Genomic DNA, 24,589 nt, shown 5'->3' with positions numbered 1-24,589 from the left:
GAGGGCGTGGTGCGAGCAGGGCCTGGCACAGCCAGCGCCGCGTGCAGGTGCTGCAACGGCTCTTCAGGAGCTACCCACGATGGATATTAAAGGAATTTGGGAACCTCTCGGTCCTGATGGCTCCCATCACATTCCTAATGAGGCTCATTTACTGGGGCAAACATCTTTCCCTCATTATTCCTCTGGAATTCTGCGTACGTGCCGCGGCTTCAGGGGGAGCGAGGCTGCCGTGCACACATGGGGTGACATCCACAGCCGGGATACCGGCATGTGCTGGTGGGAGCAGCCATCCCAGCCCTTGGGAGGGAGCTGGGAGCCACAGCCACGTGCTGTTGCATCAATTTCCATGGGAAATAGATTCCACTGGGATCCTGCCCATGGCTTATTTTATCTTTCCTTACCCAAAGCCCTGGGAAGCCAGTTCAAGTCTGCACAATGTGACCTTGGAAAGTGCAGGAATTATATATTTATATCTTTCCAACTGTATCCCAGTCACCACCTTTCATCCAGAGGCAGTGGGCTGGGTGGTCACTGAAAACATTCCATTCCATGCCATTCCATGCCATTCCTGTTGGCAGCCATGGCCACTGAAGGCCAGGGAGCACCTGCCAGCTGGTTTGGAGCATTTGGGAAGCTGCTCCTTTCTTTCCCTCCCTGGTCAGGGAGATGGGAGCTCCATCTCCCAAGCAGAGCACACATGTCCCTGGTGGGCCACCAGGCAGCTGCAGCTGGAGAAGCGCTTGGAAAGGTCAGAGGAATACATTAAACTGTCTCCCGGCCACCTCAGCAGATGCCACTGGCTCTTCGTGGCCGGAACCTCGGGCAAAGCTGCCCTGGCAGCCATGGCCCCTCGGCTCGGCCTCCCTGGGGATGCCGAGCGGGAGAGAGTCACCTTGCCCTGGCACAGGGAAAACTGGGCATTTGGCTGCAGGGTGTCAGGAAAAGAGATGGGAGACAGGAGATGGGAGTCAGTCATGGCCGACAGCGAGGGTCACTTATAGGACAGCACCCAGACAGGACACTGCTGTTTATCCAGGGCAAAACTCCACTTTGGGAGTTTTAATCCCCCCCTTGGGATTTCTTTTGGAACCCTTGTCAGTTCGAGCCTCAGTGGTTCAGCCCCAGAAATCCTGCTGGCCATTCCCAGCACGGACTGGAACCTGTGCTCAGGGGAACACCCTGTGCTGGAGTTCCCAAAAAGCACCTGAGGACAGGCAGGGACCCTTCCTGGGACATCCCAATCCTGTCTTGTGCTGGAGCTGCTGGTGGTACTGGGGGAAGAGCCCCTTGCACCTGCCAGAGGGGAGCAGAAAGGCAGCTCTGAAACTGGGAAATATTCCTTTAATCAGAAGAATTAAGGAGTAAGAGCTCCAGATCCTGCTTCCAGCTCCGAGTGCGCAGGCTCGCTGGATTCTCCGCGGTGCCGAGGGTTGAGGGAGAGCAGTTTGGCCACTGGCTGGAAGAGATAAGCCCTGCACGCTGCTGAATGCGGAACAGGGGTAATGAGGTGATATTCCCGCTGATAAGGAGCCCTCCCCGTTATCAGCAGCGAAGGCAGGTGTTCCCAGTGTTTATGTTTGCAGCGGAACACGTTGCGTGGAAATCGATATTACGGTGAAGCTGTTGTTCCCTATGGAATATGGAAATCAATCTGTGAGGCTCCCGGGCCCTGGGAGCTGAGTGGAGGAGCTCTGATGGTGCCTTGGAGAATCATGGAATGGGTTGGCTTGGAAAGGATTTGAAGGATCATCCCATTCCACCCCTGCCATGGGCAGGGACACCTTCCATTAGCCCAGGTTGCCCCAAGCCCCATCCAGCCTGGCCTGGGACACAGCCTGAACACCCAGTCAGAGCCAAGCGGCGGGGAAAGGCTCCTGGGAAGGGGAGCACCCAGCAAAGGTGTCCACGGCCACTCCTGGGTGGGGCCTGGGGCTGTCCCCACGGCCCTGAACCCGATGGCTCTTTGTGCCAGCCCTCCCCAGCTCCACGTGTTTACATTCCTTCTGCTTAATATTTCTGCAATCTTCTCTGGCATCATCCACTCGGAATTTTTCTCCTCCCACTTCACACCTCGGCGGAGCCTTCTGGTCCCGCAGCAGATGCATTGTGAAGCTTCTCCTTCTCCGGCGCCTGCATATGCTCCATTAAAAGTGTTTGTTTCTTTGAGCTGCTCCGAGTTGGGATGTGACAAAAAAAAACCCTCCCAACTTTTTTGGCCTGGGTTCGGCAGCCCCCGGCCCCGCGCCGAGGAGCTCCAGGCGCGCGGGGTCCCCGTGTCACCCGCCCGCTGCGTGCCAGCGATTTCCCCGTGCTCGCGCCGGTGCCTCCGACGTGCACTGGCACCCAAAGATAGAAATTGGGCTTCTGCATCCCCTGCACAGCAAGAACATGGTGGGAGGTGCCAACTGGGAGCACAGAAACCGGGATGGAGCCGTTGCCTAGTGATGGGAAGCGCGGGCAGGCTGGCATTTCCCGCGGCGGGAACGCCAGCCCCCACCTGGCACCGGCACAGGGGGCTCCGAGGGGAGAGGGCACGCGGAGGTCACCCCAGAGGTAAACCGAGGCACGGCCAGCGTGGGAGGGCACAGATCCCACCTCTCCTCAGGGATGCCTGGTACCCCCAGGGCTCCAAGGAGCTCCGCTGGTTCCTGCACTGGGGAAAAACATCTCCCTGAATATCCCAGCGTGAGCTGTGGGGAAGGCTCTGCTCCAGACACCCTGCACAGAGCCAGCAGAATTCCTGCCTGGATTAATAGCCCCACGCATGGATTTTTATGGCATGGCTCTGGCCACAGCTGCCACCCACCAAATACCTCAGCCTGTGCTTTTATTCCTGTTGGAAAAGGTGTTTGGTTACAATTCCTACAAATGTGGGGATTTAAAAATAACGGTGTCCTGCAAGCCCTAACACATTTGGGAGTTTCACTTCCATGAAGCATCCCCAATTATGGAATCCCACATCCTTCACAAAAGCAGTATTACAGCGTATTTCAGGATGCTTCCCACTGGGAAGCAGTGCCCTTGTCCCCTCTCGTCACCTTGGGCAGGGGTGCCAAGGGAGGGGGTCCTGTCCTGCGTGGGAATTCCCATTTTCCCCACTTCACTCTGGAATCGCACCTGGCAGAGCGCTGCCCTTGTCCCAGACCCCACCAAACAGTCACTGACCGGGGGCAGCTCTCTGGGGCGCTGTATCCCCGGGGCTCCATCCACCTCCAAGCCGCCCCTTGGCTCCCGACAGCGGGGAGCGGGCCGGGAGCGCCGCCCCTGGCACTCCGTCAGCGCGGCTCCGGCGGCACGAACAGATGCTCTCCCGCTCCCGCTGGCCTGGAGGTTGCTGAGCAATTTGGGGGTGATGGATGAGATGCTCCGAGATGATTTCTGAGCGTGCCATGGGAAAGAGACCCCCATCCTTCCAGCCAATGGGAATCGCTCCGGAGCGTGCTCTCCACCTGCTCCCTCTGCAGCCCAGGGCTGGTGTCCCTCACTGAGCCATCCAGCACCCGATCCCAGGGATCTGCAGCACCAGCAGCTCCAGAGGGGGCTGCCCTGTCCCTTCCCAGCTCCACAGCCAGCTGGAAATCACCAGTTCTGACAGTATTCCCTCAATATTAGAACAATTCCCAAACATATGGAAGGACTCCACTTAGAGCATTAAGAGCAATGAAATACTCCAGCTGACATTTAATCCGTTGAAGTCGAGGATCCATTCCCGTCCCTGAGCACGGGGTGAGATCCCTTCCCTCCGAGGCTGTGCAGCACTTTCACCTGTCCGGTTTTCCGGTGCCCGGTTTTCAGGTGCCACAGGTGATTCCGGCAGGGGAACGACACCTTCCCGCACTTCCGAGGCCCAAGGAGCCGAGGGAGAGGCAGGAGGCCCGGCCTGACATTTGCCAACTGGCTGGGATCTTCCTTGTCGCTGAAAGTCACCGTGCCCCCCGCCGTTCCCAAGTCTCACATCCCATTTTTCCGCTGTCTGGCATGAGAAATGCGGCTGCCGCGGATCCTCCCCCGGCAGGTACCGCTGTCGAACATGTTGCCTTCACAACATGACACGGAGCCTAAAAACTCACAGAGAGACTAATTACTGCAGGAAAATTCCAGCCCCAGCCCGAGTTCCCGGAGCTGCAGCTGACAGCCCGGCCCCGGCCCCGGCTGCTGTGGGCAGCTCTCCCGGGAGGGGCTGTCACCCCGTCCTGCTCCGGCTCCGATCCCCGGGATCCCAGTGGGAGGAGCCCTCAGGAACACCAGCCAGCAGCACCTAAGCCGAGCCTAAAATACTCCAAATTAAAACCTGCCAGCCCTGCAGTTAAAAGCTGCCATCCCTTCTCTCTGCTTCCCAGAAATAATATTAATTCCCATCGAAAAATGGGATTAAATTCATGCCTCAGTAGCTACAAATCATCCTCTGACAGGCAGATTTCATCTGAAAGAAAATATTGAGGGATAATTGATCTGGAAGCTGAGGTATCAGCTCACATTTACCTGGGGGTGTGTAAGAAATGCAATCTAGAGCATTTATATCTGGATAACTCAGATGTCCCTGGAATCGAGAAATGATGCCACATGAATTCCTCTAAAAAGCCATTTTGCCCAGGAAAATTGCCCAGGGAGAGCCCATTGTTTTCCATGAAATGGGGAGCTGTGCAAGTGGAGTCATTCCATGCTCTGAGCAGAACTGAGGAGGAAAAACATCTTTCCTCCCCTTGGAGCTGCTTGAGAAGTGTAAAAGCTTTAAATTCTGATGGTCAGAAATGGGGGAAATTCACCAAAATGCCATCGTTTTTCTGCCTTTTTTCCCATCGACATTATAATGTGGTAATCAGGGAAAACACCTCCAACTTCCTTTCCCTTTTCCTTAATAAAAATAAAAATTAAAAAAAAAATTAGAAACTGCCAACGATTTCAGCCCTGGGATGGAGACTTTGGGGCATTTTATCCATCCTGGCACTCTGACACTTTGGTTCCCTGACCTTTCCTGGCCCAAGGAGAAGCTCCAGGACTTCCTCAGGCTCTTCCCATCATCAGCTGTGCACAGAAGGAATCGGAGCCCGGCACGGGAAGTGTGGAAAGCCGGGCTGGACCACCAGTCCCGGGGCTGGGCTGGGATTACTGGTCAGAGTGGGGTTAATTCAGCACATGGGGGGTGATTTAAATGTCATGTTTGCAGGAAACAAGGCTTTTGGTGTCTGATCCATGATCCCATGACGATCCCATGCTTGTGCTTCCCTCGGTTCCTGCATCCCAGTGCAGGACTTGGGACTTACAGAGGTATAAACCACGAAAAATGAAAGGGCAACATTTGAAAAGTGAGAAAAAGAAACGAGTATTTCCTGATGGTTCATTTAAGGGGAAAAAAGGCATTTTCCCAGGGAATGGTGTGTTCCGAGCGGCAGAGAGGGCCTGGGGAGCAAAATACACGTTGGCAAGGGAGGGAAAGTCGTGGAGCGAATTCTGCTGGCAGCTTTTTCTGCAGGAAGCCGCAATTGGAGATTTCCCCCAGTGTTAATGACACGGTGTTAGTGACACACCACTGCCTTCCAGAGCTCAGCCACCACGGCTCCTGCTTGCTCGGGAATTTGGGAAATTCAGGCCATTGGGGGAACATTTGGGAAAACAAAAGCCTTCCGAAAAATCCAAATACTAAAAATATTAATGTCACAGGAACTCCTGGGTATTTCGGTTTAAAAACATCAGCAAGGAGATGAAGTGTTTTGGCCATTAAATGTTATTCTACACAGGAGGAAATGCAACCCTGAAATTAAGTGGAAAGGTGTTTTTCCCTTTGCCTTGAGAATCGTTTCAGAATTCTCTCCCTGGAAATTTTAGGGAAAAGTGTATTAAATGCTCCGGAAGCTCTGTGTGTGCTGTCAAGCCTTTGGAATTTGGGGAGTAACTCAAATTAAGGGGAACACATGGCAGGAACTCAAGTCTGGCCTGGCCGGGTGCTCAGGAGATGCATGGAAGGTGATTTTTGGTGTCTGGGAAGCTCCACGACCTCCTGCTCTTTCATTTTCAGTCGGTTTTTCAATTCGGAGCTTTTCCACATGGGACATTCCAAGGGGAAAACAACACTTGGAGTTAGAACTGAGGCAGTCCCGGAGACAAATGTGATTAATGGGACAATCCTGGAGACTGGAGGCAGTTCTGCCATTCCCCGCTCTCCAAGGGCCGGTTGTGCTCCCCATCCAGCTGCAGATTCCCAGCACCACCGGCGTCCGACCCGGGGATGTGACATTTGAAACCCTCGGCCACTGGGGGCTGACTTGTGTTCATTTCACTCCAATAACCTCTTTTCTTGCTTGAGGGAATTTTGGTGGAGCCACTCGTGGCTCACCTTTCCCGAAACATATTCCCTAAATTTCTTCCCAAAATAGATACACACTCACACAGAGCTCCCAATAATAGCCTTAAGTTAATCATGCCCTAATTAATCAGTGATCAGGTCTTATTAAAGGGGGATAACAGAGCTCCTGATTCCCACCTGCATTCCCATCCAGGCTGCCAACACGTGCAGGAGGCACCTGAAGAATGTCGGGATGAATTTCGGGATAAATTCCCTAGGGTGTACAAGCGGCTACCACGGCAAGGATTCACTTTTAATTAAATTAAAACTCAGGTTTCAGCTACATTATATATGGGGAAAAAAACCCAGGACCCCCCGGCCGGGTTCTCCTGGTATTAACTCAGTCTCTGCGTGGCCGAGGTGCGTTGTCCCGTTTTCCTGCAGGGCGTGCCGAGGCACGGGGGGCTGCAGCCGCCCTTCCCGGCCGCAGGCCCAGCCCGGAGCGCCGCAGAACCGGCGCTTGGGATGGCGCGGAGGCTCCGTGGCCCCGCGGGGTGACTCCGCCGGGCCCGCAGCGCCACCTCGTGGGGACGGGCCGGGCCCGCAGCCCGCCCCGGCATCGCCCCCGCATCGCCCCGGGGCAGTCACAGCGCGGCTGCGAGGAACCCTGGAGAGCGTCAGGGCCAACGCCTCCGTCCAGCCCTGAAGCGAAAACACCCCAAAATAAACAAACAAAAATAAACTTAAAAAAAACCCAAATCGACCCAAAAAAATCCCTGTTTGATGATCAGCAGGTGACCCAGAGGCAGGAGGACAGCGGACACCAGCCAGAGACAACCAGTGATGAAATCCACGTGCCCAGGGCCAGCCGGGCAACCCAAAATAAAAATATTCCACATTTAATTTGTCTTTTGTAACAGGAGAATCAAACTTACCACATAACTCAGGTAGGAATAAGGGAAATCCTTTCACAAGGCACTTCGCCGTGACTCCTAGAGGGGACGAGCGTACAAAACCAGAATCAGGAAGTTTTCGTATTAAAAATTATTTATTTCTCTATATAATTCCATGTCTTACATCCCTCCGAACAAAGGAGTGAGGAATTAGGGGCGGAATGAAACTGTCACCACATGCCATCGACTAACACAGCTCCGGGAGCATCCTGGATTGTGCAGGGAGGGTGAAAACAAACCCGCTGCCTCCCAGAAAACACGGCTTTCTAGACAATTCCCACTTCTGCTTGGAAAAGAATTCCTATTTTAGCAGGAAATTCACTTGGGATGAACATCCAAATGTGCCAAGGCAGAAAAGAACCACCCCACTGTGTCCAAGGAACAGCAATTAGGCCAGGATTTAAGTTTTAATGGGATTTATGTAATTAAAAATGCAGTAAATTTAACTTTACAAAGAGATTAATTATGGCAATTAGACACTTAGCCAGTTTTCCAGGGAATTTACAGAATTCTGTGGATATGGTGCTGATCAATGCCTGATTTACCAACATTAATTTGGTAAATTTTCTTGGAAATGTGCCCTAAGCAGTACAAAAATTCCAATTAAGATGGAAAACTAACATTTGCAATAAATATTCCCTTATTGAAATCAGAGAGGAAAAACATCCAATAAAAGAAGGAAGGAAAAACATCTAATCCCAGCTCTCCTGGGAAACAAGGTCAGGAATTTCTTATACTAAAAACTTTTGGAACAGTCAGGAATTTGGTGGAAGTTCATGGAATGATGATTTAAAATCTGTGTCCTCTGCTCTGATTTTAAAGGGAAATGGGGATTAAACATGTGAACTTACTCCTATCCAAGAATTATCTGTATTTTGTGGGAATAACAATCCAAAGAAACTCCAATTTTTTGTTATTTAACATGTGACTCTCAGCGGAGCTGGGAAGTTTCAGTGGAACAAAAGAGCCACAATTCTTGGAGTAACAAAATTCAACTTGGCAAAAGTCAGGAATTTTATTTACAAATCCATGGAGGAGGATTACACCAGGAACACACTCCAGCTGAAAGCAATGATTTATTGGAAATGGCAGTAGATCAACCTGACAGTCTCTGGTTATGGTCAAGCAATTATCCAGGAGTTGGAGAGAAAAGTGGGAATCTTGGACTGGGATAAGGCCTTCCAGTGGCTTTGCTTCCTAGTGGCTCTCTCCTTTTTTGCCAACTACCTGGAAGAAGAAAAAGAAACGGGAATGAAGTTGAAAACCTGGGCAGGACGTTCTTGGTTCAGCAGATTTAAATGCAATTCCCAGGGATCGAGTCCAGACCGTGCGTTCCGGGAGCTCCGGAGGGCCGGGAATCTGGGGATCCCTGCGGGGTTAAGGGCTGGAAAACCACACACAAATCCCGAGTTTAGTGCAGGGACACAGCAAGGCCTCGGCTTGGGGGCAGGAGTTAGAGCTGGAACTGCAGGAGAACACCCCAAGCCCAGGTTAAACATCAAGCATTAACACACTCCAGGAGAAACTCAAGCGGGAAGAACCCCCCGGCTGCTCCATGTGAGGCTGTTCCTTCCCCTTGGCACCTTTGAATATTGACCTCATCATGCAGCTCAAACCAAGGAAACCATCCAGAAATCCAGGGATTTCCAGTTATTAAAAACAAACCCCCAAGCCCTCCCAGGCCTGAACCTCATGGACCTGCTGGAAGCATTTTTCCTGCTCCCTCCCCGTGTTCACTCCCTGTCAGGCTGCAGGAGGCAGGAATTCTCACTGTCCAGCTGAGCTCTCTGTCCCACAGTGATTAAGAGCTGCTAGGAAAAGCATTTTTGAAGCCCACGGCCAGAGTTAAAGTTGGCATTCCTGTAAATTGGTTTATTCCTGGCGTGGTTCCAAACTGTGTTCACACACAGATTAGGCAAAGAAGTGAGGGAAAAAAGGAAAACCAGAGTTAAAGGATTAAGGATTAGGTGTTAGCAAGTATGGAATATCAACGAAAATATTCTATACCAGTCGGAGGCAGAGAGGGACAAGTGGCCCATGTGTATTATCTGGAAAACCCAGCACATGGATATGGATATGGATATGGATATTTCAGCATCTCAGCTCAACCCCGCCCATTTTCTGCCCATCCCATCCCACCTTCCCACAGGAAACTCTTTATTACCCCCCAAGTTGATCCACGTTCCTCCCTTTCCATTGGGATATTAACAAAAAGCCTTGGGGGAGCTGCTCCAGAGCCCCACAGGATTCAATCCAGGCTGGATTGTTAAAGGACTGCTTGGTGTGGCCTTAAAATGGCAAGTTCAGGTTAAAAAAGGAACAGAATTTGGGGAAGAGAAGTGTCTAAGGCAAGATCTGGGGCAGGGAGAGGAGGGGAAAGCTGAGCTGGTGAGTCAGGAAGCGAAGATGTTCCAGGATTTGGGAAGGGTGGGAGCTGAGCAGAGGGAGGGGGAAGAGCAAGGCCACACCAATCCCGTTATTACTTTTAATTTCTTCTGCCTTTTTAGTTCTTTAGGAATGGGGAGTTAAGCTGGAAAACAAACAAAAGGAGTGTTACAAGAACCAAAGCAGCAGCAAAATGTGTCCAAACTGTACTGCAAACGAGCAGGTCAGAGGAGGAAGCAGGGCTTTATTCCAGAGGGGACAAGGGTATCCCCCAGCCAGTCAGTGTTTCTCTGTGGCTCTCCCCACTGCTCTCTGAGGACAGAAGCAGCAGTGTTTCCCCTGGTGTCCCCCCCTCCATCCATCCAAAGACTTCCCTTCTCCTCCAACACCATGTTCAGGAAGGAAAATAGTGTTATAATTACACAGCGTGTCCACGAGGGTGAGACTGAGGCAGGATCACCAGCTCCCAATCCACCCCTGCTCCTGCATTTCTGAGCAGCTCCTTCTCACCCTGCCCTTGCCAGCACCGTTCCAGGGGTGCTGTGTCCACAGACACCTTCTCCATGCAATTTAAAAAGCCACAGAAACCCAACGAAAGCAGATTGAAAAGCAATTCCCATATTTCTAGTCTGGGGAGAACAAGGAAGGTCTAAAATCTGTATTAATTTTAGAACAGTGGAACAATTTTTTAATGACTCTGAGTGGCAGTGAAAGGCAGCAAAAGCTGTTAAACTCATTTATTAACTTATTACCAGCAGAGAAATTAAGTTTTAAGTTTAGTTAAGATCAAGTTTTGCTGCTAAAAATTAAGTAGGTGCCATGTTGGTGTTAGTGCTTTTAACCTTCTGAAATTAGAGGGTATTTGTACCATAAATTCATTATTGAAGCAGTTTATTTTAAAATAAGCCTTTTTACAATAAATCTTCCAAAAAAGGGAGTGCCAAAATCAAGATATAAACCTCACAGCTATTAAAAAAATGTTGCCTTTGGTGTTTGTAACTTGCCAGCCCCTCACATTTTCAGTTCTTACCACTTATTTTTACAAAGCTGATGATCAAAACCTTGTAGAAAGCTTGAAAAAATCCAGGACAAAGCTACACATTTTCCCTTGTATTCCCAAAGTACCCTGAGCCTGGAATCGTGGCACCACCAAGGGTTTGTTCCCCCAGCCCGTTCCGGAGCAGGCTCAAGCTGCTCCCCAGGGGTGTGAGGAAGGGACTCAGGAAGGAACTCACTCGTTTGAAGTCGTTCATGTTGGTGGCCTGCACGGGAGTGCCAATAAATGTGAAATACGTGATCCTTGTTGTCTCTTCATCACCATGATTGGACTGGACAAACAACTGAAGAGGCAAAAAAGCCAAAAAAAGGAGTGAAGCTTTCCTCCCCGGATTAATACCTAAAGCATCGGCTGCTCGAGATGTTTGACTTGACCAAAGTAAAGCTTTTTTCCAATTACAGAGGTCTCTGTCCTCTTCATTGAAATAATTACACGGAGAACACTGCTGTTTCCCTGGCAGTTTGTTAAACCCACCCCCCAGCTGGGATGTTCCCAGCTTCCACTTCCCACGTTCAGCCAGCAAACCCAGGACCTAAGAAGGCACCACTTCCCTGGGATCTGACTGAAATTAAATTCAGATCAATTTATCAACGTTCGCTGAAGCCCCCGAGACAACTCCTGGGCAGGTCCCTCCCACAGGCTGCAGAATGCTGGGGCTGGCTGTGCAGCTCCCTGTGTGCCCTCAGGGAAAAGGGACTTACAGTGACACTGTTGACATTCTGGAATTTTACGTAGCGGAGCTGGATGATCCCATCTTCCTTAATGTCATCCGGGCCCAGCTCCAGGGCCTGGGTGGGTTCGCTTCGTTCCGCTTCCTCAAAATCCATCGAGCGCGGGAGGTTGATGAAGATTTTGATGTACTTTGGCCCTTGCCCTGGGGTAAAAGACAGGGGTGTGATTCCATATGTGCATTACATTCCACAGGGAATTTCAGAATTCCGTGCCATTATGAAGTTGTAGGTGAACAATGTGAGCTGAGTTACTATAAAAAAATAAGATGCATCTTTCAGTGGCTCTCACCTTAAGCCTGGAATTAAATCCAAGTGTCTCTTTGCAGGGTATCAAAGTATAAGTAGTTATATTTGTGTATCAAACTACAATAAATACTTTTATTTGTGTATCAAACCGTAACGTGCATATCAATCTATAACAAATTATTCTATTTGCAGCAGACACTTCACTCACCATTGTCTGGCCCCTGAAGTTTCATAGAGTAAAGCTTGACAGGCTGACTAAAAGCTACAGTGATAAGCAGCTGTGGAGGAAAAAAAGCCACAATTAAACACTGGTTTCTTCATTTAAAACCAACTCAGCACAAGAAATAGGGATAAGGGAGCTCTGGAATAAAATCATGTGGCCATTTCCCTCTATTCCACACATTCGGGCCCTTTACATCCCAACAAAGTAGGAATTCTCAGTGTGGAAAGCAGTAACTACAACGAGCTTTGCACCCCGGTTTTTCTTACACCCTCCCAGCCTGTCCCAGAGCTCCTGCAGTCAAATATGCATGTGAATCCAAACAATCCCCTGGAATGCGTGGGCCGCACCTGCTCGTCGCAGTCGGACTCCAGGTAGGAAGAATCTTTGCGTAAACAGTTCTCGAAGCCGTGCTCGTCACTCTCGTTGAGGCACTCGCAGCCAGCCTTGTTGATGAACGGCAGCAGATCCATCTGGGAACAGAGGCACAGCTGCTCACAGTGGGAACCACGGGGATGGAGGAGCTGCCATGGGAGTGGCTGTCCCCCTGCACATCCCACAGGGGCAGGGACACACACACACACCCCCCCCACCCTCAGGTGGTACCAACACTAAACAGGAGCGTCAGACGTACTTTGCCAGCTCTCCAAGGCGTTTAAAAGAGGGAATTATTGATTAATTGTCAATGAATCAAGTCACAGTCAGCAGGAAGTAATTCCTGTGTGCCACTCAGGGCACGCACATCACCTTTCCCAAGTATTCCTGTGCCATCCTTTTTAGTTTTCATTCTTTCATAGGCACAAAAACACACAAAGGGAACACCTTTAGGACCATCCACTTCAACAAACATTAGGAAAAGAAAGAATGAGACTTTTTTCATTTTATGAAATGTTTGGGAAGACAGGTTGGGATGGCTGAGAAGGAAAAGGTTTATCACAGGACACTAAATTCATTTTAATGACTAGGGAGATTTTTCATTCTTAATAAATGTATACATGTCAGTATTTTAATTTTTTCTGGAAAAGGAAGCCCAGACAAGTGATTTTCTTGGGCAGCTTTGCCTAAAATCCAATTATTTGACTTCAAGTATGTTTGAAAACCAGGGGGTTTTTAACATCCGAGCTACACAAGCATTCCAGTAAAACCCTGGGGAGATACACACGTATCCTTTTGGGATGTCTGTGTCTTCGCTGTTGCCGGGATCGTTCTCCAGGTGCTGTTTGATTTTGTCCTCCAAGCCCACGGCATCTGCTCCCTGGTACTGGTCGATCCGCACTTTGTTCCGGAAGAACAGGAACGTGGGGGTTGCTGAGATGTTGTTGGTGGCAGCCGTGCCCTGGGAGCAGAAGGGAGTCCCCACTCACTGCTTTAGGTCAGTCTCACCTGCACCACTGGGAGCTATCTAGTGCCACTCATAAATCCACTCATTGAATTTTTGCCTTTTTTCTTCAAGAATTGCACCAATATTTGGCTGGAAAGGCTCTTTTGAATTCACAGTAGTGCTGTGTTCGATATCTAACAGTATTATTTTAGCAACACAGGCAGCGGGGGCTGATAATTATTTAATTAATGAATGTGCTTTTACACTGCCCAAAGGAAGGGCAGCACAGCGGGCACTGCAGGAATATTTTCTTCGAGGAGGGATTTTGTTCTCCCAGTTTGGGAGAATTCCGTACTCCGGCTCTTTGTGATGCACCAAGCGCAGCCAGAGCCACAGACACCGCTGCCAGCGTCCTGCCCGAAGGGTTTGCTCTCCAGCTCCCCATTCCCCGCTCTTTTCCCTCCACTTCCCACTGCCAGCCCCTTCCCCCGGACAGAGGGAGGCTTTTGGAGCACCCACCTGGCACTGGTGCACATCCACCTCCAGGAACGTTGCCTGGGGGTATTTGTTACTCAGGGCGCTGAAGGCGGGCGCGATCCTCAAGCAAGGGCCACACCTGCGGAAAAAGTGACACTTCCACTTAATTCCACTTTTCTTTTATTTTTCAATGCCTGCCTCAAAGAGAACCAGAGTATTCCTGCTCTTCCTGATATCCGGGTGTAAAAATACCCTCCCTACCTGGCTGCCAGCTGGTGATACAATGAAGGATGACATTTAGGAATCTGCAATTTACTGTCTTTACTTGCAGCATTTTTACCACAGTCCTGCTCAATAAAGTGTTACAAAGAAGGGCAAAATCAGCAAAAAAATACTATTTACAAAAAAATCGTATAGTTAGTCCGTGTTACCACCCAGGAAAAGACTGTATTTACAGGTAACTTAAATATTTAATGGTCAAAATGTGTCAAAGCTTCCAGGATCATAAAATTCTTCCCACAATAAATCTCATTTACACCTGTAACCAGTTATTCCGATATTTATTTGGCCTTGAGAGGACAGAGCTGGTTTCTTTTGATTGAACTGCATTGCCTTGGCTGAAAAAATGTCTTTTTTACTTATTCTGTGCCAGCAAAAGTGTAGGAAGTGCTCAGCTGCACCAATTCCTGTAAAGGGATATTCTCACTGGGAAACAGAAATGAAAAGTGAAATCAAAAAAACCCAATGCAGAAAAGTGGCAAAATCCCCCCCAGAACTAAGAGGCAGCAGCCAGACAATAATGAGGTGCCCTATGAAGCCCCAAACCCTCGAGATTATCACTGTTCTCCCTAATTTCCACAGATTAAGGGGAATAATTCAGTTGTTGAGGTTTCTTTGGTGACAAATTTATCCCGATTTCACCACAGTTGTAACTCCCTGCTGAGGAGGGGAACAGGGATTATCCACTTGTCCTGGGAAAAAGGGGTGAAGAACCAGCGAAGTCTTATGGGGCCAAAATACGTTTTTCCAAGTTTTCAGGTGTTTTTAGAGCTGAATAAAACATTAAGAACCTTCTTTCCATCCGTTTCCTGCTCTTTAATGGGGCTTTAAACCGGCGCACCCCTGCTCCCTCAGAGCACCTGAGGGCTGGCGGGTCCGCAGGGCAGCGGGTTCGGCGGGAAAAAATGGGAATTTATCCCAGGAATGGGAACACGGTGCTGATCCTGCGACTTCACTGCCGCGCTACGGAGCGTCCCTAACGCTGCAAACCGCGCCGGGGAACCGCGCCCGGCGCGTTCGCAGGAACCCAGAATAAAAACACGGGAACGCCGGAGCCCTTCCCGGAGCCGCGTCCCGCCCTCACTCACCCCCTCATGGTGAACTTCACCACGGCCAGGCGGGAGCCGGCGGCGCTCAGCTCGGGCTGGAACTCGGTGTCGTTGGCGATCACCTTCACGCCCGCCATGGCCGCGGGCCCCGGTGGCGGTGCCGGGTGCGATGTGCAGCGTCACGGCGGGCAGGACGCCCGGCATGCACCGCTGGGACGGGCGCAGGCGCGGCCGCCCCGCTCCGCTCCCGCCCGGCCGCCGCCCGCCATCTTGGGGCGGGCCGGGGCGGCAGCGCCGCCATCTTGGGACAGGGCAGCGGGGGACGCGGCGATGCCGCCGGCGGCCATCTTGGGTAGGGGAAGGGCGGGAACTCCGTGAGGGGAGACGCGCCTTTGAATTTTAACATTAAAAATTTACTCCCAGTTTCGTCATTAACTCGTTTTTTGGTGACGTTATGAGGATTACGCTTTTCTCTTGCAGGCAGAACTGATGTCAATTTTTGCCAGCTTCCTTAAATTATGGTTTTTAGTAAAGCCAATGTGTCGCGATACTGAAAAGAATTCTGAAATAAACGCTGAAGCAAAAAGCGGGGAAATAAGAGTCGAATAAACGCTTGTATTAACCACAAAATAAAACCGAAATTAAACCCAGGATTTTCTCTGACCCCATTTGCAGCGTCATTCCTGGCAACGTCCCAAGGTACTCTATAACACAACATAATACATATCACTTCGACATGTCTCATATTTGCTCTTTTCCTGCTCAAAACCAGGAATATCCCCAACATTCTGCTCCCGCCTGTTGTAATGTTAAAGCCTTACAGTAATCGCTAATTAATTAATTAAGCAAGTAGTCACCAGCTCCCTGCGCGCCCTGAGCGGAACCCGGCAGTTTCCGTGGCGGCGGCGCCTGCCGTCAAGTGCGCCGGCTGGGGCTTTACGCCAGTGTCGCGGGAGGAGGTGTCATCCGGCCGCTGCCGCACCGAGCGCGGCGGGGCCGCGGCGCCCGGGACGCGTGAGGGCCGGGAGAGGCACCGGCAGCGGGCCGGGAGCGGGACCGAACAGGTGCGGCCCGGGACGGGGGCGGGAGAACGGCTCGCTCACAGCGGGAGGGCGGGGGGAGCCCCCGACCCTCCGCAGGCCCCCGCAGCATCCGCAGCGGGAGTGCTGAGGGGGCTGCGGCAGCGGGAGGTGCAGGGACACGGGCATTCAGGGGCATCCAGAGACTCGCCGTGGCCAGGAGCCCAAGGATTCGGCTGCTGTAGGACCCAGGAGCCCAGGTATCCCGGCACACCGGGACCGGCCCCGCGCTGTTAACGGGGCAGGATTGGGGTTGGAATTTCAAGTTTCGCCTTTTCAGAACGTGCACCAGGTTATTAATGGATGGAGGTTTCCATCTGTGCCGACGGAGCCTTACCTGAGGAGAGGCTCCTCACGCGGAATTGATCCTCTTGGGGGGCTTAAATGCCTTTTAATGCCAATTTTTTGCTACCTCGCAGCCTTCCCCAGTTTTATTTCCCTTTCCTGTGCCAGACGCGGTGCTCTTGGCACCCAGGGATGGGATTTGGTGTTCTCCAGCTGCTTTGGATAACTGTCCTTTGTGACAGTTTGAAACAGGAGGAATTACTATGGGTTTAGTGTGTCATCAAATTAAGCACCAGGAAAACCTGCAAGTCGCTTCCAGAGGTGTCAATTAACTCCAGTCTCGTGTCCCAAATTAGTATTTCCTCCTCTGTCTTGATTTGGAACCTCCTGAGTATCCTGGGAAGGTGTTTTCATTGTCTTCTCTCTCCCTCAGTTGTCCATTTTCTCCATCCCTAAATAATGAATAGAAAGTATAATCTGTAATTAAATTTAAAATAATTAGATTTTTCTCAAATGCATAATCAGCCCATTCATAGCTATTTTATACTATTTCACACTATTTTGTGCTATTTAATAGTATTTTGGGGGCAGATTATTGGAGTGTCCCCAAATATCCTGAGATTAATTCCTTACTTAATGGAAATAGGAGTGTTTGGGAAGAGCAGCTCCTGGCTTTTGCCATGCTCTGGTGTAACAAAGGTGGGTTGACTTTTGTTTTACCTCTTCCTCCCGTGGATTTATTGCATTTGAGGGCTTTTGTGGCTGTAAAAATCCATATTGTGGATTTCTGGGTAAACAACTTGAAAAGGTGTTTAGTTGAGTCTTGGATTCAGTATTTAATACCTTGTACTTGAAAAATCAGTTTACTGGCTTTACTCAAATAAGAATTGATCCGGGATTATTAAATGTGCCTAAATCCCACCTTTAAGCAGAGCAGTTCAAAGAGTCAGTGGATTACTCTGTCAGATTAACACATTATTTAACATTTTTTGGGTTCATTTCCTCATTTAAATAATTGTTTTCTGTTTAAAAATTTTTTCAATCCTGTTTTCAGGAAGGTGTTTTTCCACATCCCTGCATTTGTTGTATTTATTGTACAATACTGTCACATGTATTCCCACATCCCTGCATTTGTTGTATTTATAAGATTAGAATTATTTATATATTATTTTTTTATTATCATTATTTACAATGCTTTATGTCGTAGAGCGAATTTAAAGTGGAGCAAAATGAATACAAGGACGGTTAGATAGATAGGTGTGTATATCCCTATGTACATGGAATTTATTGTGTTTTGGGAAGAAAGCCAGGATTTTGGCATTTGTGGAAGCGATAGAGACAGATTTACCCCATGGAGACTGAGAAGTATGAGCAGGAAGAACTTTACCCGTGGCATCTCCATTTTCCACTTCCAAGTTCCTTTTTCCACCGGAAATAGTGGGTTTTGGGGAGTTCTAAAGCACTGGAATGTGTGAATTGGTGTGGAATGATTCCCAGCCTGCTTTTGGGCTCGTTTGGCACTGGGACAGTGTTGATTTGCTCCTGTAGTTTGTCATCACTGATGTCAAAAAATGGAATTATTGATTGTTTTCAGACAAAAAGGGATTTTGGTGCAAGCAGGGGCTGCAGTTGCCGTTTGCCGGGGCTGAGCTCTGGAATCCAAATTCCTGGGGAATTAAAATGTGGTTTTTCCTGAAAAGGAAGTTTTTTATGAAGGCCTTGCGCTGCCATAGTCAAAAACTAGAAGGAAAGAGGTAGTTTTTCTTTTCCCTCTCTCTCTCAGAGCCTTGCTATGAAATATTCTGAGAACTGGGTTTGAAATGGGACTGTCAGGGGGTTGATAATGTGTTTTCTGCATGGAAAATCTGGAATGTGTTAGGGTAGTTATGTGCTAATGCTCTTGTATGTTGTAATGTCCTCCTGTATGTTCCTTTTGAAAATTCCCTTTATTCAGAGTGGTGTGGGTTTGAAAGTGTTCAGAAGCAGCTTTAAATGCAGCAACATTAAATGCAGGATCTCAAGCAGTAATTCTGTGTCCCGGTAGGGGAGTTTGTGTATTTATCTAAAAATGCAGCTGTTTTTGACAGCCAGGTGACTCAGGATCACTGTGGCTTGGTCCCTGAACTGGGAGCAGTAGGACAGCAGAGGAGTGGGAAGGGATTTTTGTGTTGCTTATTGGCATTTTTCAGCTCTGGTTTAGTCATTCTTGGTTTGTTTCCTCACAAAAGTAGGGTGGGTATTTCTGTTTGCTGTGGGTGTGTTTGTTCTTGTTGTTGATATTTGCATTTTGTTCTGTTGCATCTGGATGCTTTATTCCATCTTTATGATGATTTCCCTGCAAACCAAGCCTGGTTTAATTGTAGCTCTTTGTTTGTCACCGTGTTGTTTAAAATGCTGAATTAATTTCTTTTTCTGTGTTGTGATGGTCCAGACAGAGCAATTGATCCAGCATTGCATAACAATTAACACTGCAGGGCCAGGTGTGGTTTCAGTGTGGAGAAAGACTGGATTTTTGGTCTCTATTGATCATGATCATTAAATTAGAGCTCTTAATTAAATAGCTTTTAATGAAGGTGGTCCAGTGGGCTGCCAGAAATGAGCTGCTTTACTGGGAAGGGTAATTTGATGTGATATTACTGATTTTGTGATGGGGATTTTGTGGAAAACCCACAACTGATCCCTGACTCGTCAGGAGCCTCCCGGGAGCCGTGGGTAATCCTTAGCCATTCATTAGCCTGCCCTTGCTCCCTCCCTTCCCCCTTTTTTCCATGGACAAAGTCGTGTTCCAGCTCTCTGGCTGCAGAGGGTGGCAGCATCCATCAAATGGAATAACAGTTCCTGTGGTTTTTACATGGATGAGGGGTGACAAGAATGTCTTGGAATCCATCGACGCCCTGGCACAGGTTGTCCAGGGAAGCTGTGGATCCCCCCCATCCCTGGAAGTGTCCAAGTTGGAGTGGCCTGGGGCACCTTCTGCTATCCCAGGTTGCTCCAAGCCCTGTCCAGCCTCGCCTTGGACACTGCCAGGATGGAGTGGGATGGACGGGGCTGGAAGACCTCCCCGTTGTGTGGCAGGAGGACGCTGCTGGTTTGCCTGTTGGTTCCTTATAACCATCGCCGGGATACCTGCAGTTGTCCCAATGGGAAGTGGAGTTGGGAACCTCACTCATATTCAGGCTGACCTTTATTTTTCTGTCATAATTCAGATTTGTTCCCTCTGAAGTGCTGTGAAACAGGTTTACAGACCTGTGAAAAATGCAGACATTGCTGGGTACCTCAAACTAGAAGAATCTGTATGTAGCTATAAAAAAAAAAAAAAGGAAAGCACACATATTTAAAAATATTTCTTCCATGAATCCTGCCTGTTTTGATGTGTTCATGCTCCTTGAAATCAGAGCTCTGGCTCTGGTTTGAGCTGGGGTAAGTCCAGAGCATAAACCTCCACAGGATAATCCATAAAGAGTGTTTGGTTATTTATTTAACACGACCTTTTCGCCGATAAGAAAACCTCAGTTCTAAAAACATGGAAGTGCTCAGCAAGCTGGGAGTGTTGCTACCACAAACAGAGGGTTGTTGTGGGGTTTAAATCTTGTGCAAATCCAAGTGGGTTTTATTGCCACAACTTGAGTTTCTATTCCCAGTCACTGAGACCGTTTTGGCCTGGGGACAATTGAAATTCCACCGTGTTTTTTGTGTCAATACATTCGGAAGATCTGAAATGTTGCAGTAAAGATAGTGCTGGATCTATTTCCTGCTGGAGAGTGGCCAGGATCCAGTTTATCAGTGGATTATACAAGGCTGATTTCACCTAAGGCAGGATAGCTCATATTCCAACGTGAATATCTGTGTAGCAGGGACATAACAACATCAGGGGTATAAAAATGGCTTCAGCCTCGGGACTTAAAACATTTTTTACTTCAAAATTACTCTAAAAGAGGGATTTGGGCAAAAATCCCTGTGTGCCCAGGAGTGTGCTGTTTGTCCCTATATGGGTAAGGAAAAGCCTATAAAATTTTGCAAGATGTGTAAGAAATAAGACTTGTGAAGATGTGTGGTTTTAAGGGACTGGTTGAGGAATGTTACTGAATTCCTGTGGGGAGATGAGGGCATTCCCTGAGGAGAAATGAGGGGATCCCTGAAGAGGGACACACACAAACCTGAGGGGACAAAATGGCGGGAAACCTGAGGGGACAAAATGGCGGGAAACCTGAGGGGACAAGATGGTAGAAACATGAGGGGAAAAGATGGCAAAAACATGAGCAAAGGGAACAGCCCAGGATGTTGCTGCTGTTGGTTGTTTGTTGGAATTGCAGGCACTCCATGGCCATGGCCTGGAACAGCCCAGGATGTTGCTAATGATGTCGTTCTGTTGGAATTGCAGGCGCTCCGTGGCCATGGCCGGGAACAGCCTGGTGCTGCCCATCGTGCTGTGGGGCCGGCGTGCCCCCACCCACTGCGTGTCCTCCCTGCTGCTCGTGGATGACTCTGTCATCGTCACCGGCTGCCACGACGGGCAGATCTGCCTGTGGGACCTGGGTGCTGACCTGCAGGTAGTGGATCCAGAATTCCCGTTCCCACCAGCGGGGAGTATGCCCTCAGCCTGTCCTCCCTCTCCTGAGGCTTGCGTGGCTGCTCCGCCCTTCCCACAGCGCTGTTCCAGGTTACCAAGAGGTGTTCTGGCTCTGACTTTGTTGCTGCTCCTGTAGGAAAGTTTTCTTAACTCATTCCAATTTCCTGGAGCTGCTCTAAACTAGTTGCTTTCTAGCTGAGCTGCTTAAAGAAGGCAATGTTGTAAAAAGGAATTCCTTCCCAGTATCCCATCTGGCAGTGGGAAGCCATTCCCCCTTTTCCTGGCATCCCATTCCCTGTCCCAAGTTCCTCTCCAGCTCTCTTGGTGCCCCTTTTGGCACTGGAAGGGGCTCTGAGGTCTCCCCTTGCTTATGGATATACAGGAACTCAATTGGGGAAAACAATGTGCAACACAATTTTTTTTCATTCAGCCAAACTCAGTTCAAATTGAATTGAGCCACATTCAGCTCCTGATTTGTAAATATTGGAGGAGTTTGCAAAATGCATTTTCCCCCCAAATTCTCATTCCTGTTTGAAGTAGAAAGTCTTCCAAGATGATCCATCCACTGCTATGCTAATTAAATGTGTGTACACGTGTTAACAGATGTATAACACATGAAGTAGAAAGCTGGGATATGGATATTTTGGTCATTTGTGTGATTTTGACTTCCTGTTTTCTTTCCCTGGTCCCAGATCAATCCCAGAGCTCTGCTCTTTGGTCATACAGCCTCAGTTACTTGTTTATCCAAGGCCTCAGCTTCCAGTGAAAAGCAGTATATAGTGAGTGCATCAGAGAGTGGGTGAGTTTCTGAGTGTTTATTGATGTGCAGAACTGAAATAATGGGAATTTGTCCCTAATTTATCCATATTTCAACACTGTGATGAATTTTATCCTCAAGAAAAAATTCCTCAGCAAATACATTTTATTTTTGACTGGGTTTATTTATTAATCAGAGCAGTAATTTAGAGGGAGAAGCAGGAAGGATTTCTTGTGCAATTGATATCCAAATCAATAAGAGATTTTTTTATCCAGGGATGGTAGGGAATGATTTTCCTGAATAATCTTTTAGCAAGGAAATTGAGGGGAGAATTTAGAATTTCCACCTTGGACCAACTTCAGGGCTAAGTAATCTCTTCCCATTGGATTTGGAACCAAAATGTGTTTTCACTGGGAATTTATCTATCTGGTGGAAAGGAGAAAGTACCTCACAGATTCTGTTCTGATTAAATTTGTATACAAAGTTTGAAATTAAAAAGTACTGTAAGTATGGGGAATAGCTGCTCATTTGAACTCCTGCAGGTTCTGTAATTTATCCTCAGAGGGAGCAGCAGGTTGTGTGGATTCAGGAGGGCTGGAAAGTCCAGCTGATTTTGAGTTTCTCTAAATAGAATTGATCTAATCCCTAATAAATGGTTCAGATGAAGTTCCTCCCAACGTAGAGGGCTGGTAGGTGCTTGGAAGCCTGGCCTATTTTCCATGTAGTTTGCCTGTGTTTCAGGGAGATGTGCCTGTGGGATGTGAACGATGGCAGGTGCATCGAGTTCACCAAGCTGGCCTGTGCCCACACCGGCATCCAGGTGAGTCCTGGGAGGGATGGCAGAGCGGGAAGTGCCCTCCTGGGATTTGGGAAACACACTGCAGGTGCAAAACGAAGGAATCCCTGTCCCACCTGGATTCTAATTTGTGTTTGTTCCCATCTGTGTAGTTCTATCAGTTCACAGTCGGCACGCAGCGGGAAGGGAGGCTCCTATGCCATGGACATTACCCTGAAATTCTGGTCGTGGATGCAACCAGCCTTGAAGTGCTTTATTCTTTGATATCCAAGATCTCTCCTGACTGGATCAGCTCCATGACCATCATCCGGTCCAACAGGACACAAGGTGATTGTTTTCTTGTGGCAGGGACACCTTCCACTAGCCCAGGTTGCTCCAAGCCCTGTCTAGCCCAGCCTCGGACACTTCCAGGGATGGGGCAGCCACAGCTTCCCTGGGAATCCTGCTCCAGCTGGATCAGCTGGCATGGGCTGAAGTGTCACCTGAGCTCAGACCTGGTTGGTTCTGCTAATTGGTGTTCATTTGGTGGGCTTTAATTTCTGGCAGATTAATGTCTTGTTCGGGTGTTCCTGTTGTGGAGACTGGAATTCCTGAGAGGTTTGGGGAACACTGAGGAGAAGATCCTGACTGAAGGACTTCTCTCTTGAGTTAAGGCTCAGCAACAGTTGTAAACCGGGCATTCCCAAAATCCTGGGGTGGGAAAGCTCAGCTGTTGTCCCCACCACAAATAAATGGCTGGAACAACTGGAAATGAGCTCTGGTATGAAGCGTTTCCTGCTAATGCCTTTCATTTATTCCTTATTCTGTGCCCATCTTCGCAAATAAACATTCAATTCGGAAGCAAACGCTCCAGGAATGCTTGGATCAGGTTTTAATTCATGCTCAGATATGCACAAGTGAGGAAGTCCTTGTGCCTCAGCCTCATTTTTGTATTTCCCAGAGGACACTGTCGTGGCTGTGTCTGTGACTGGCATCCTCAAAGTCTGGATCATCACCTCGGAGGTCAGTCGGCTGCAGGTAGGCAAAGGCTGCTGGATTAGTGGCACTTCCTGGTGGGATGGAGGGTTCTGTTCCTGATACTCTGCTGCTGATATTCCTTTTCCTCTTTGCCAGTTGAAAATCAACTTCCTGAATTTTCCTGTACTGATTTAAGTTGCCATCAGAATTCCTAATCCTGCTCAGAGAACTGATTTCCAAATTAAGTGTAGGATTATCTCCAATTTTTCCAAATGTGTTTTTTATTTGTACCATGCAATGATTTGGGTTAATATTTTGCTGAGCAGGCCATACCATTTTTAGAAATATTCGTTATTCAGGATTATCTCTAGCTCCCTGTTATTTGGCATTTCCTGGATACTAATGAATAAAAGTCTTAAAGGAGACTTGCCCCAGGTCTCAAACCTCTGGTAAATCAACTCTTCACAGAAACGTCTTGTAAGGAAAAATCACCTTCTAGTTAGGAATGACATGGGAGTGGAATCTGCTTCCTTCCAGCTTCCTACCTGGCTGCAAGGTCAGCACCACTAATCTGTCCTGCTGGGGAATTTGGGAGACTTAAGTGCCCAAAGAGGACACCACGTGCTCCTGCAGATCTTCTTAGTAGGAGTAATGGAATAAAAACTGCTCCGAGTGTTTGGGTTTTCCGTAGGAGTCAGCCATCTGGCACCTTGAGAAGTGCCCTGGTCCTTTTTCTGTGGGTTCTGGCATGGTCCTGAGTTCCATTTGAGCAGGAAAGAGTTGGTTTAGTGTTGGTTCTCTTTGGTTTAGGACACCACCCCAGTGTTTGAGGAGGAATCCAAGCCCATCTACTGCGAGAACTGCCAGAGCATTTCCTTCTGCGCCTTCACCCAGCGCTCGCTCCTGGTCGTGTGCTCCAAGTACTGGAGGGTAAGGCAGAATCCCTAGATCTTCTCCCTCAGGAATCTCAATTAAACTACATGAAAACATTTAGATGAAGATGCTCCAGGTCTCTTTAATGTACCTCTATTATATATTCAATGTATTTCTAGATATTTAATCCAAATCTCTGCCTATGGTGCAGGTTTGGAACAAGATGATCCTTAAGGTCTTTTCCAACCCAAACCATTCCATGATTCTGTGA

The 24,589-nt window shown here is 48.8% G+C and overlaps 2 protein-coding genes across 8 annotated transcripts in view; one reads left to right on the top strand and one right to left on the bottom strand.

The window, feature by feature from the left end:
• Window positions 1-7,312: 7,312 nt before the first annotated feature.
• On the bottom strand, window positions 7,313-15,767 carry LOC309584560 (thioredoxin-like protein 1). Of its 4 annotated transcripts, XR_014227240.1 has the most exons (10): window positions 15,041-15,766; window positions 13,716-13,812; window positions 13,038-13,211; window positions 12,226-12,348; window positions 11,864-11,933; window positions 11,380-11,552; window positions 10,857-10,961; window positions 9,720-9,766; window positions 9,244-9,284; window positions 8,294-8,463 (listed from the first exon to the last, which is right to left on the bottom strand). XR_014227240.1 is itself a non-coding variant. In XM_082300633.1 (9 exons), the coding sequence occupies exons 1-9, from the start codon at window positions 15,136-15,138 to the stop codon at window positions 8,460-8,462; spliced, it is 885 nt and encodes a 294-aa protein (XP_082156759.1). In that variant the 5' UTR covers window positions 15,139-15,767; the 3' UTR covers window positions 7,313-8,459. The 4 variants fall into 4 exon arrangements, 3 of the variants coding, with proteins under 3 accessions (XP_082156759.1, XP_082156761.1, XP_082156760.1); XM_082300633.1 differs by lacking the exon at window positions 9,720-9,766 and having other exon boundaries at window positions 7,313-8,463; window positions 15,041-15,767; XM_082300635.1 differs by lacking the exon at window positions 9,244-9,284 and having other exon boundaries at window positions 7,313-8,463; window positions 15,041-15,765.
• A 215-nt stretch (window positions 15,768-15,982) lies between these two features.
• LOC309584651 (WD repeat-containing protein 7) overlaps window positions 15,983-24,589 on the top strand; it is a 42,776-nt gene continuing 34,169 nt past the window's right edge. For 3 of the 4 annotated variants that reach the window (XM_082300814.1, XM_082300811.1, XM_082300813.1), the window contains exons 1-7: window positions 15,983-16,065; window positions 20,747-20,915; window positions 21,628-21,734; window positions 22,434-22,512; window positions 22,641-22,815; window positions 23,429-23,505; window positions 24,256-24,375. In XM_082300814.1, the coding sequence (XP_082156940.1) occupies window positions 20,760-20,915; window positions 21,628-21,734; window positions 22,434-22,512; window positions 22,641-22,815; window positions 23,429-23,505; window positions 24,256-24,375 (714 nt within the window). In that variant the 5' untranslated portion in view covers window positions 15,983-16,065; window positions 20,747-20,759. The remainder of the gene's footprint in view (window positions 16,066-20,746; window positions 20,916-21,627; window positions 21,735-22,433; window positions 22,513-22,640; window positions 22,816-23,428; window positions 23,506-24,255; window positions 24,376-24,589) is intronic. The other variant, XM_082300812.1, reaches the window with a different exon arrangement.

This window comes from Coloeus monedula (assembly GCF_965178545.1).
Source record: "Coloeus monedula genome assembly, chromosome: W".
In the NCBI taxonomy this organism is placed as follows: Eukaryota; Metazoa; Chordata; class Aves; order Passeriformes; family Corvidae; genus Coloeus; species Coloeus monedula.
Note: the sequence above shows the minus strand (reverse complement) of the source record. Positions and strands in the feature narration are given on the sequence as shown.

Bases quoted from the DNA above. Each gene is read 5' to 3' on its own strand.
- LOC309584560 (XM_082300633.1), bottom strand. From the start codon at position 15,138: ATGGCGGGCGTGAAGGTGATCGCCAACGACACCGAGTTCCAGCCCGAG. The intron at 13,212-13,715 runs GTGGGTGCTCCA...TTCTGCTCCCAG, and splicing joins TGGATGTGCACCAGTGCCAG to GGCACGGCTGCCACCAACAA. The intron at 11,553-11,863 runs GTGAGTGAAGTG...CTTTTACCCCAG, and splicing joins ACTTCAGGGGCCAGACAATG to GGCAAGGGCCAAAGTACATC.